Genomic DNA, 12,263 nt, shown 5'->3' on the forward strand with positions numbered 1-12,263 from the left:
GGGGAAAAAAAAGAATTTTTGAGATAAGCATTAATATTTCATATTTTGACTACTGTTTTCATCTGGAGTGTTATTTTCACGGCCTTTCAGTCAATATAACCTTCGACCTTCTTCAGGTATATCTTGTCGAACTTGAGAATTTTTCCATTGAAGTTTTTTTTTTTTTTTTTTTTTTTTTTTTTTTTTTATACACAGTGATCACCCGGAAGCCACTCAGGGATAAGGGTTATTGTAAGTACATTACGTTAGTGAGGAGATTTGCTGAAATGTTTACTTAAGGGGGCGGTTCATTAGGAATTTGTTAACATTGGACTTGAAGACAACCAAGTTGTAGTCCAGAGGGAAGCAGGCAGACGGAACAGAGTTCCACAGGCGTGCAGTTCTAAGAAAGAAGCTTTGTTCATGGAATCCGCGTTTTGATTTAGGCACAGATATAGAGTGGGGGAAATTTTTCACAGTGGATTCAGCTAGATGGGTGTTTTTCGTGAAAGATTGGCGAGGGGGGACCAGAGATTGGAGTTCAGACGAGCATCTGCCATGGAAATAACGATAAAACAAGGACAGGCTCGCAACGTCTCTTCTGTGGGAGAGAGGTTGCAGGGTAGAAAAAAGGGCATCCCCTACTAAGCCACGAAGTCTATTTTGTACTCTGTCAAGGCAGGATAGGCTGTTTTTAGCAGTTCCTGCCCAGATATGGCAACAGTATTCCATCCTTGGACGTACTTGGCTTTTATATAGATAGAGAATTGCATCAGTAGTGAGATATCTTCTGGAGCGGTAGAAGGATCCCACCATCTTTCCAGCGACCTTGGCAACAGACTTGATGTACGTGTTCCATTTCAGATCAGGAGTAAAGGTCAAACCCAGAAGCTTGTCAAAACACGGGGCCTCACCCAGACGAGAGCCATCCATCACAATTGATGCCAGATGGGGATCAGAGCGTTGATGATGTAAGGATAGGAGTTTGGTTTTGGATGCATTAAAAGTAACCAGCCACATCTTCCCCCACTGAACCACGCGCTCGAGATCAGAGGAGAGTCGACAAGGTATACTTGACTGTTGGAGGTTACATTGATCAAAACATTGGAAATAACATTTAAAATGAGAACAATAGTCCAAATAATTTAAATAAAGCTAAACGTCTCCTTTTATAAACAAACTTTCTAACCCCTTCCTCAATTCCTTTCTTCGTCTCTTCCACCACCTCCATGATATTTATGCCTTACGAATCATGAAAGATATCGTCCCTGCCACACACCTAATGATGTGTAACAATTATCTTCGTTTTGTACTACCATTTAGTCCCTTCCCCTTTTAAAAGATTTAATTCCTTTCATCCTTCTTTTCTTCTCTCCCTTAACAGGAATTACACCCTGAAAAAAATGCCGACCCCTGTGTTCGATGCCACTGCTGCTATTAAATACCAACCAGAAAAGGTTGAAGCCACTCTCCAAAAGGTAAACTTCATTTCATTAGACAAAATAAAAACAAATGACCAAACATGTAAGTTAAGAACCTCAATTATACTAGCATTTCATATTACATTGTATCTGGTATCGCTCAAATGCTAAACACCTTCTCCAAACATAAGCAAAACATAAAATAAAGACTTGTTTTTACATTCTGTGGATTAAAAAATATGTATTCTCTCAGTTCTGAATCATACAAGTATACTAAATTGTCACAAGCAGAAAACAAAGGAGTAAAATTCTATGGAGTAATTTAATCAAAGTTTTTGAAATGTTGAAATGTGTGTTTTGTATGTTTGAATTAGACTCATGTATTTCTGTTATAATAAAATTAATTTTGTTTATTCTAAGCTAAAATGAAAGAAAAATGAGCTGAGGATGCTCCTTTTCTACAAATATATTTTTCATTTTTTCACCCTCTTTTTTAAAATACTCTTTTTACTATAATCTCTCTGTTTTTTCTTTTGTTTGTTGAATAAAATCATGTGAGGATTGTTTCGTTTTACAGGTCAATGGTCTACCTCAATTCAGAATGTTTCAAAGTTATAGTGATCTTTGTCGATGCTATATTTAACAAATTTTCTTATGTTCTTGAATACGTGAGATGAGGACTGATTATTCATATTATTTAGAATATTCGGAATATTGTCACAATGTTTCAGTTGATGCCATCTCTGACCTTCATCAGGAAAGTCTTATTGAACTTGGGAATCTTTCTGACAAATTTGAGAATCTGCAGACCTAGTATAATATGTAATAAAATGAAGCTAGCAACAAAGCAAACTTATTAAGATAGCGAAAGTTCAACACTGTTAAGAGGAGCAATTAAATAAAAAATGAGGAATAGAAGTTACATATAACTTTATATCATCAGATCAATAAGGAAAGAATAAGAGAAAAACCTCTTTAGACCATGGTATTTCAAAACTAAATGCTTCTCATCAGAAGAGGAGATTATACAATATAGATAAAAGCTGGCTTAAGCGATAGGGAACCGTCTGTTCATTTAATATTCCCTTGACACTTGCTCCTTTGGAGGAAGCTGGTTCAACCTGCCTATGTTAAATGCTGTACAACGAACAAGCAACAATATATATTAAACTAGCAGGACCCGTTAACCAGCGTTGCCCGGTGGAAGCCTTCCCCATTCGCAAAAAGTAAACTACGGTTGTTGTTGTTGTTAGTGGACATTGGCAGCCGTGACCAAAATGAAATAATCTGGCTTCCACTGATGATTAGTGCTGGTTTGGGGCGATAACATGTAGGTACTGTTTGAATTTAAAAAAAAAAAAAAAAAAGAAAGCATAAATCAGTATGAATTAATAAAATTACGAAAACTAGTCCATTAATGGAAAGTATAAATATTACGAAAGTATAAAAATTAGGAAAACTAGTCCATTAATGGAAAGTATAAACAGAAGTTTTAGAATTTAGGGATTCTCACTGTATATGAACTGTTTAGAGTGATCGAAATCAGTGGTAGCAGTCCTAACTCTGTTCATTGTTGTTCAAGTCTTCCTCTTTTCTACTCTTCCATCAATAGTATTAAAGTAAATTCCAGTTATGTGTTTTTTTTTTAAACGTATGAAACAAAACACTTACGACTTTTTTCACTTTGAGTAATGTCATGTTAAGAACGGCGTTTGGATTAGACACCCCCAACATCCCCATGTAAAGAATGGCTTTCAGAGTAGACATCCCCCCCCTGTTGTTTTTTTTAAGGGTGGGTGGAACAAGAATTCCTCCAAATATAACTATGATAATTGTTGTCAGCATACCTACGCGCAAATGCTAAAAAAAAAATCACTGTGAAATGGGTTTTTTTCTCGACATAAAAAGAAATGTAAAAAGAAAGGAAATACTAACTTATGCCGTTAAATGTAAGAAAATGAACACAGCAGTTTACTCAGAGGGCAAAAGTAGGTATCATTGCGACATCATATTTGAATGGTATATTAGCATTCATTTAGCATGACAATACCATTTATCTGGAATATAGGAATGGTCAGAGCTCAGCCAATCAGATTGAGCGGAATTAGTCTGACAAGACTTTATTATTTTTGAATGGAAAAGGGAAAGATTATTGTATGTCTATGAGTTTATGATCCAGTTGCAAAGGGTAAAACCCCATATCTGTCAAAAGTGCAGAATTCCTCCCAGTGGTGATTGGGCAGGTAGGAAATATTTAGAGAGAAAAATAAGAAATACTTCCTCAAAAGATGGTTGCGATAGTGATGATGTTGCTCCTAGGATGAAATGAAAGATTTTATTATAAAGATTAAATGTGTCTAAAATGGTGTTCTAAAGTTACATAAGATAGTGGCTAATAGTCTAGACAATAAATTTGCATGTGGCATTTGTTGTTGCCAATCTACAGTACTTTGGTCTAGAGGGGAATTACTGCAATCAAAATATATATGGAGATAATACTAAAATTTTATATTTTTCTTGACTTTTATGTGATTTTATGAATAGCACTGATGAAAAGACCTTTTGGAATCTTCTATAATATGATACAAAATAAAATCTTCCAAATCATTTTAGAAACGATCATACACCAAATATTCATTGTGCTTGAATCTTTAAGCTAATATAAATGTGTTAATTTATTTATATCAACTTATTTTTTTCTCTCTTACCTTTTCTTTTTTTTATCTAACTATAAGTTCAATTAACTGATATCAAAAAATTGTAAGGAATGTTATGATTGTTTTCAGATTGAATATTTACTTCAACGAAATCACAGTCCACGAAAATTTTCTTCAGACCAAGGATATCGCTTACAGCAAGGATTTTTAATAAGTTCCACTCAACAGGTAAGTAAATTATGTTGTGTATGTATGTGTGTACATGCAAATAAAATTATGCCATCAGTAATCTCATCAGAGATACTCTATGGGGAAATATCTTTTCTCTCCCTGCTGAACTGTGCGCAAATGAGACCACTGAATGGTTCAAAGCGGCAGCTGAAGCACATGTTCCCACACATAAGCTCTATAGCAAACCCCACTCTACCTAATGGCTTACTTCTACTTGCACAGCTGCCATTGCTCAAAGATGAAGTATTGTTGCAACATTTGGGCTGGTGCATCTGCTACTAGTCTCTCCCGCTTAGACAGGATTCTAAAGAGAGTCTCCAACCTAATAAGTCCTGCACTATCATCTAAGCTTCAACCTCTGTCCTATCGACGAAATGTTGCATCCCTGTGCCTGTTTTACAAGTACTTTAATGGTGGATGCTCTAATGAACTACAAGCACTTGTACCTCCTTGAGGTAAATATCTCTGACAAACCTGACAAGCAGCAAAATCCCACCCCTACAAAAATCCCTAGATGTAAGAAAGCCTTCTACTCTAGTAGTTTTTTTCCCTAGAACTGCTAGACTTTGGAATTCCCTTCGCATTCCTGCTTCCCCAACTGTACTGACATGCAGAAGTTCAAGTGTAATGTGAACACACATCTTACTGCTCAACTCCCTACATAGTATCCTTGCAACTTATGTCACTGATAGTAACCACCTTCATCAAACTGACACTGTGCCTAGTTTGAGGTGAAAATGTAATTGAGATATATATATATATATATATATATATATATATATATATATATACACTTTATATTTTCAGGAGATGCATTGCTTTTTCAACTCGGAGGATCTACTTTCTATTAGAAAACGTGCTTCTCATTTTTTGAAGATGCCGTGGATAACAAAATAAAAACAATATTATAATTTTATATATTATATCGTCTCACCATTTCTATTGGCTTTGTGTTTTATTTTATATTCTTATTTTTCACTACAACAATTAAAACAGACTCTTGCATATGAAATGAATGAATCATATTCGTAAGCCATGATAGGCTATCAACTCGGAAGGTAAACTCCAATTCCAAACGTGGCCAAGTAGAGTTAATCAGCCCTGATAAGCAATAACCTTGAAAAAAAAACTCAGAGTGGAGCCCCATAGGTAGTTACTTTGACCAAACTCTGGCAAATTCCTGCACTTGAAACACTCTCCAGTCATGCTGACAATGTCTTTCCATTGGATCCAGATTATTTCCAAACGACAGAGTGTGGACAATGCTATGCAAGTTCTCTTCACTTTAAACTAATTTATGTGCAAATGGCAGGAATCACAATTCGGCAGTCGAAAAACAAGACAAGTGGTAATTTCAGTTATCATAGGTACGTGAAACATACTTTCGTTGACAATCCAAAAGCAAGCAGATCCGATAGGTGAACCATCCTGGTAACAATGTGGACAGAGCAGCCCTGTCAAATAGCTAAAGAAGGTTAACTCACAGAAGACAAAGGTGGCTATATCTTCTCGGGCAAACATAATGTGAACAAATATCGAGAGGCAAGAGTTGGATTTGCAATTAAAACCAAACCAAACATCAGAAATCGTGTTTCCCTATCTAAAGGGACAAATGATATCATTATGATAATATGATATCATAATGATATCATTATGATATCATTATGATATCATTATAATAATTGTGGGGATGAGGAATCATGCCACCCTAATCAGTACATATGCTGTGATGATAACCAATCTGGATAATCTGTGTTTTCGTAATCAAATAGGAACAAATCCATGTGGATGCATCCAAGATCCAAGCATTGGCATCTCATTGACTATATCATCACCAGAAGAGTAAACAGACAGGATGTTCTGATTACCAAGGCCATGTGTGGTGCAGAGTGCTGAATGGATCATAGATCTGTTATCTTCAAGCTAAGACTGAGTATTGTAGCCAGATGGCGTTCTTGGGGCAAAAATATGGCCACATTAATGTCTTCAAACTAAAAGTGAAAGCAAATGCAACTCTGCTTGCAAATAATCTTAATGGAAGACTTGCTATTCTGATATTGAAGATGACTGGAGAGCCTTCAAGAAAACTATATATACTTCATCACTCAATTTTCTTGGATGATCCCAGAAAAAACATTAGAATTGGTTTGAGAATGACAAGGACATACAGAAACTACTCGCAAAAAAGCACAAGTGTCACTTCAGCAGGATCCAATTTCCACCTCAAAAAAGGAAGCATTTGTAAAGATTTGCAGTATTGTTCAAAACTGCATGAAATACAAGACAAATGGCTCAATGAAAATTCTCTGGAAATACAGAAAGATGCATATCTGCATAACTTTAAGAGATTCAATGAAAAATCCTCAAAACAATATATGAACCACAGGCTTCTGGCATATTTCCATTGCTGAATGTTGAATGAGAGACAACACTTTTAACAGTGTGCCAGCATTTTAGATGGGCAGAACACTTCAATATTTTAGATGGGCAGAACACTCTACTGCACTGGCCTTCTTCAATCAAGGATAAGGTGATTACACAACTTCCACAAATTGAAATAAACTAAACCCTTGATGAGTTGCCCACCATCCAGGAAGTTAAGAAAGCTGTTTTACAGCTTTCTTGTGGCAAATTTCCAGGCTATGATGGCATATCCTCAAAAATATATAAGACAGGTGGTCCACATTGACAAAAAATCTTGACCTCTTTCTTTCATTTTGGGTGAGGACTCACTTCCCCAGGAATTTAAAAATGCATCCATAATCCATATCTACAAGATGAATGGAAACAAATAGAGCTACAACAACTCCAGGAGAAATGTCAGGAACAATACCACAACCTCTACACAAGATCTGTTGATCTGACAAAAGTCTTTGATACTGTAAGCAGAGCAGGTCTATGGAAGATCATAGCCAAATTTGGATGTCCTGACAAATTCATCTCAATCATCAGACAATTTTATGATGTGTTGTTGGCTTATGTCAAATGATGGAGAGTTTTCCAATTACTTCCCAATCAATGGTGGTGTTAAACACTGCTATGTACTAGCCCCAACACTCTTTAACCAGATGTCTTCAGTGGTGCCGCGTGATGCATTTAATGCAGAAGACCCCAAAGTAAGCATCAATTACCAAACAGACAGAAAATCATTTGATCCAAAAATAACTTGGTGTGTCACCAGGATTAAGAACATCATCATCTATTGATAATTGTGCTCTGAATGCTAACATGTAAAATATTGATTGTCTTTCTGAGGTGTGCAACAATTTCAGTCTGACTTATTAACACAAAGAAAACCGAGATAATGTACCAGCCTGCTCCGGAAAAAACAGATGTTAGACTTCAGATTTCAACCTAAAAGCTGGAGACAAGTTCATTTACTTGGTCAGTATCCTGTCAAGAGCAGTGCACTTAAATAATGTTGACTGCATGATAGCCAAGGCTAGTGCTGCCTTTGGACATCTCCGATCCACTGTGTAGGAGCATAGAGGAATTCTGTTGTAGACCAAATTTCAAGTATACAGAGCTGTGATTCTTACCATCCTCATGTTTGCTTGTAAAATATGAACTGTATATACCAGACACACCAAGAAACTAAACCATTTCCACATAACCTGCCTCCATAGACTGTTGAAAATCAAGTGGCAAGACAAAATTCCAGGCACAGAGGTTTTAGCCCGGTCTAACCTCACATCAGTACACACCATGTTGCAGCAGTGTCAGGTTCGTTGAGCAGATCATATATGCCACATGCTTGATTCAAGACTCCAAAAACAACTTCACATAAATGGTTCAAGGACAGTCTGAAGGCCTCCCTCAAACAGTTTGGTTTGTAATTTAACTCTTGGGAAAAACTAACCCTGGCATACTGCAAGCCACAAAGGGGCTGCAGTTGCTGAATCTGCAGGTATTGAAGAATGTGAGAGGAAACATGTCATTAGAAAAGACAGATCAGTTAGCAAAATCCTCCCACAGGTGTTTAACATGCAGGAAATACTTCAGAGCTAGAATCAGTCTAATAAACCATCTCTGAACCCACAAAATACAGTGATCTTAGCAAGCAATGGACGAACATCATCATTTTAGTGATTCCAATATGTTTTGTGTTGTGTGTGCTCCCCCACCATTTTTTTTTTTTTTTTTTTTTTTTTTTTTGATAGGATGAATTTTTTAAATTTTTATTTATTAAATATTCAAATATGCTGATAACGGGTAATACCCAGAAACACATATCCATGGATAACTTTTATGCGTGTAAATATATCTTTTCTTAAATATTTAAATAAAATAAATATTTGAATATTTAATAAATAAAAATAATATATATAATGACATCTTATTAAGCAGAGAAAATATTCAGATTGTATATTAGTATAAATTTGAAATTTTTTCAGCCAGTTTTAAAAGCTGATACGTATCAATTATCTTGATCAGTTTTGATCCTGCATCTTTCTCTCTTTTGAACATCCATAAATTATGTAATTTCAGATGGTTGATCGTCTTGTTGTCCAAATGCAAGACACCATGAATGCCTTAACAATCGATTCCAGTCAAAGTTGTTCCAACAGCAACATTGAACAAGCTACAAAATTTATTGAGGATGCCAACAACTGTCAGCAGGTAACTTTGACAATTTTTAATTCTTCTCATCAGCTGTCATTTGTAATTAACAAGTCACTCACTACTTTAACTATCAATCTACTTCTTTTTCCTTCTTTCAATCTATTCATTAGATCACTCTAATCTTTCTAAACAGCTCTGTGACACTTCTAGCTAAGAATGATGCTTTTTGAAAGAAATCCAGTCTTTGACCTGTGTTGTGTTATAATATGGTTAAATATGTAACAAAATAAAAAATTAAATGAGAACAACAAGATAAATTTAAATATAATCTTTACTTAACACACAAAAAAAACATTTAACATAAACGAAAAACAAAAAACAATATATTTTTACTTAAGCTGATGATGAAGTCAGAAAACATAGTAGCATGAGGAAAATGAGGTCAGTCTGTCCCATCAACGAAATGTTGCATCCCTCTGCCTGTCCTACAATGGTGAATGCTCTGACGAATTACAAGCACTTGTATCTCTCAATGTAAATACCCCCGACAAACCTGACAGCAGCTAAATTCCACCCCTACACAGATATTCCTAGGTGTAACTCGAAGTCTACTCTAATAGTTTCTTCCCCAGATCTCCTAGACTTTGGAACTACCTTCCGGTATTCTGCTTTCTCAACTGTACTGACATGCAGAAGTTCAAGTGTAATGTGAACAAACATCTTGCTGCTCATCTCCCTTCATAATATCCCTACAGCATGTCTCCGATAGTAGCTCCCTACTTCAAAGTGGTGCTGTGCCTTGTTTGGGGTGAAAATTGAATAAAATTTAAAAAATTGGAGAAAAAAAAGAGTGTTGAATGGTTTAATTATTCACACAAAGGGAATCTTAATTTTAAATTTATGATATTTTTGGTCAGAGCAATATTTCAAATAGTTATGTTGCCAGAAGGTTTTCAAAGAGGATACTTTCGGCTGGATTTAGAACCCAGGAATCCTGCAGAGTTTGAAATGTCATCAAATCAACTGCTGAGTTAATGCAAAAACCTCTTTTTTTATAGAAAGTGCAACCTAGTATTAGAATATTCTAGAACCCTCTTAGTTTTCTTGAAGGTTTTGGAAAGTTCTGGGACCTTCTGGATTTTTCTAAATCTTTCTATTTCTTTTTTTCTTATTGTAGATTTTCATGAAAAAAATTCTTTCTGAAATGACAGATAAGACCAATCTCTATATTCAGGAAAGATAAATTTTATAACAGTTGTTTTTGTAATAAGTCTAGCTTCAATAAATATTTAGTTTCCTGGATACATTTGATTATTGAAGATTTTTTCAAGCCTGAACGGAGGCATTGAGATATATATATATATATATATATATATATATATATATATACACACACACTAACAGTTCTGCCCGGCTTTGCTCAGGCCCTATGTACTGTTCATAACTTTATATGCATATGTATATATTAAAAAATGTGAATATGTACGATAATGCCTTTCTATATAATAGACTTCCATAACTACCATAAAGAAAAGTTAGTAGAGACCGCAGACATCAATTTTTTAAAAAATTTTTGACCCCTTAACATTTAATTATTAAAAATTCAATTAAAATATTTGACCCATATCCAAGTAACATCTAAAATTTCAAGTGTTTAGACCCAAAATTGGTGGAGGAGTTTGGTTGAGTCTGCAAAGATCAACTCTTTCAACTTTGACCTCTTGCCAGCCAAATTTTCACCAAAAACTGATTAAAAAGCTTGCTGGATGTCTGAATACCCTTTATGTAAAATTTCAAATGTTTAGACCCAAAATTGGCTTAATAGTTTGCTAGAGACCACAAAGGTAAAATCTTTTGAACTTTGGCCCCTTGGAAGCCAAATTTTCAGCAAAAAAAAAAAAACGATTAAAAAGCTTGCCCTATGTCTGAATATACTTTATGTAAAATTTCAAATGTGGCTGAGTAATTTGGTAGATCTAAAATTTCAAGTATTTAGACCCAAAATTGGCTGAGGAGTTTGATAGAGTTCTCAAAGGTCAAATCATTGAACTTTGATCCCTTAACAGCCAAATTTCTGGCAGAAAACCAATAAAAAAGATTTTCCCAAATCTCACTACTCCTTATTTCAAAGCTTGAGTCTGTAGATCGAACATTGACAGAGGTATTTAATAGGGAAGTGTACACACACACACACACACACACACACACACACACACACAGACATTTTCACTTTTGTGTGTGTGTATATATATATATATATATATATATATAATTTCATGTGAAAATAACATGCAAGTTGAGAACAGTAGTCCAAAGAATCCAAATAATCAATCCTCATCTCAAAAATTCAGAATAGAAATTCCTTCTCTAAAATATAAAAATTATTTTGTACAATTTTTTAATATAATTATTTAAAAACAAGAAACGTTATTTATAAAAACAATTTTTACTAATTATTTTTTTTTTATGAGTCTAGCTTCAAAAGTTTTGTCTTGTTTGCTCCTTTCAGTTATTGCCTCAATTACAAAAGATTGCCATAAAATCCCAAGATGTTGGTAACCCAGTGGAACAAAAACTGAACTCGATGGTTGAGGAATTGCATGAGGTCCTGAATTCTCATTCTCAAGTCAGTAACAACATTTTTTCTTTTATTTTTTATTTTTTCCTTTTGTTTTTTCTTTTTTTTTCTAAATATGTTTTACTCTCACGCATTTGTGTCTAACGTTTGCTTTATTAGATATTTACATTTATTTTATCACTTGGACATTTTATGATACTATCAAGGTGGTAAGAATTGAAAAAAAAAAAAAAGGAAAAACTATAATAAGACGAAATAAGTAGATCAGCTACAAAGGTTCCTTTTCTTCTATACTACATGATGGTATCACACACAGAGCTTAACTGATTTACATACGGTAATCCTCTTTTGTTGTTTTATCATAGCACTGCCACAAAGGTGATCATTGCATCACAATCTCACCCTGGCTATCTTTTTGATTTTCATTAATTTTCAATTATCTCAGTCATGACGCTCGCTCTGTCTTTTAAACCGATGCTCACTACAATATTAAGGTACAATAATAATTTTGAGTTTTAGATATTTTAAATGTTTCAGAATATGACATAGTTTCAGTTACAGCTGGACATTCCACTAAAATATATAAATCGTATTTAAATAATTTTTTAACATTGTTGAAATAATATTTGTCTCTCTTTTACAGAACACTGTCTCTGACATGATTGAGTGTGCCAAAACCCAGTGCTCAGCTGTTCTGAGCAATGAGGTAAACATTTTAAAAACATTTTGCATTTTCTCTGGTTTTTACTCTAATAGAGATTCCATTTCTTATCGCTCTAACTTTGAATATTATTTATAAGAAACTTACTGTTAAATAATACCAGCCAGTAGGTT

At 34.6% G+C, this 12,263-nt stretch overlaps 1 protein-coding gene across 11 annotated transcripts in view; it reads left to right on the forward strand.

The window, feature by feature from the left end:
* LOC145254910 (F-actin-uncapping protein LRRC16A-like) overlaps nucleotides 1–12,263 on the forward strand; it is a 377,977-nt gene that overhangs the window by 259,664 nt on the left and 106,050 nt on the right. For all 11 annotated transcript variants that reach the window (XM_080113852.1, XM_080113855.1, XM_080113853.1 and 8 more), the window contains exons 19-23: nucleotides 1,364–1,457; nucleotides 4,187–4,285; nucleotides 8,777–8,908; nucleotides 11,361–11,477; nucleotides 12,073–12,135. In XM_080113852.1, coding sequence (XP_079969978.1) covers nucleotides 1,364–1,457; nucleotides 4,187–4,285; nucleotides 8,777–8,908; nucleotides 11,361–11,477; nucleotides 12,073–12,135 — 505 coding nt within the window. The remainder of the gene's footprint in view (nucleotides 1–1,363; nucleotides 1,458–4,186; nucleotides 4,286–8,776; nucleotides 8,909–11,360; nucleotides 11,478–12,072; nucleotides 12,136–12,263) is intronic.

This window comes from Euprymna scolopes, chromosome 30, assembly GCF_053919585.1.
Source record: "Euprymna scolopes isolate OS-2025 chromosome 30, ASM5391958v1, whole genome shotgun sequence".
Taxonomy (NCBI): Eukaryota; Metazoa; Mollusca; class Cephalopoda; order Sepiida; family Sepiolidae; genus Euprymna; species Euprymna scolopes.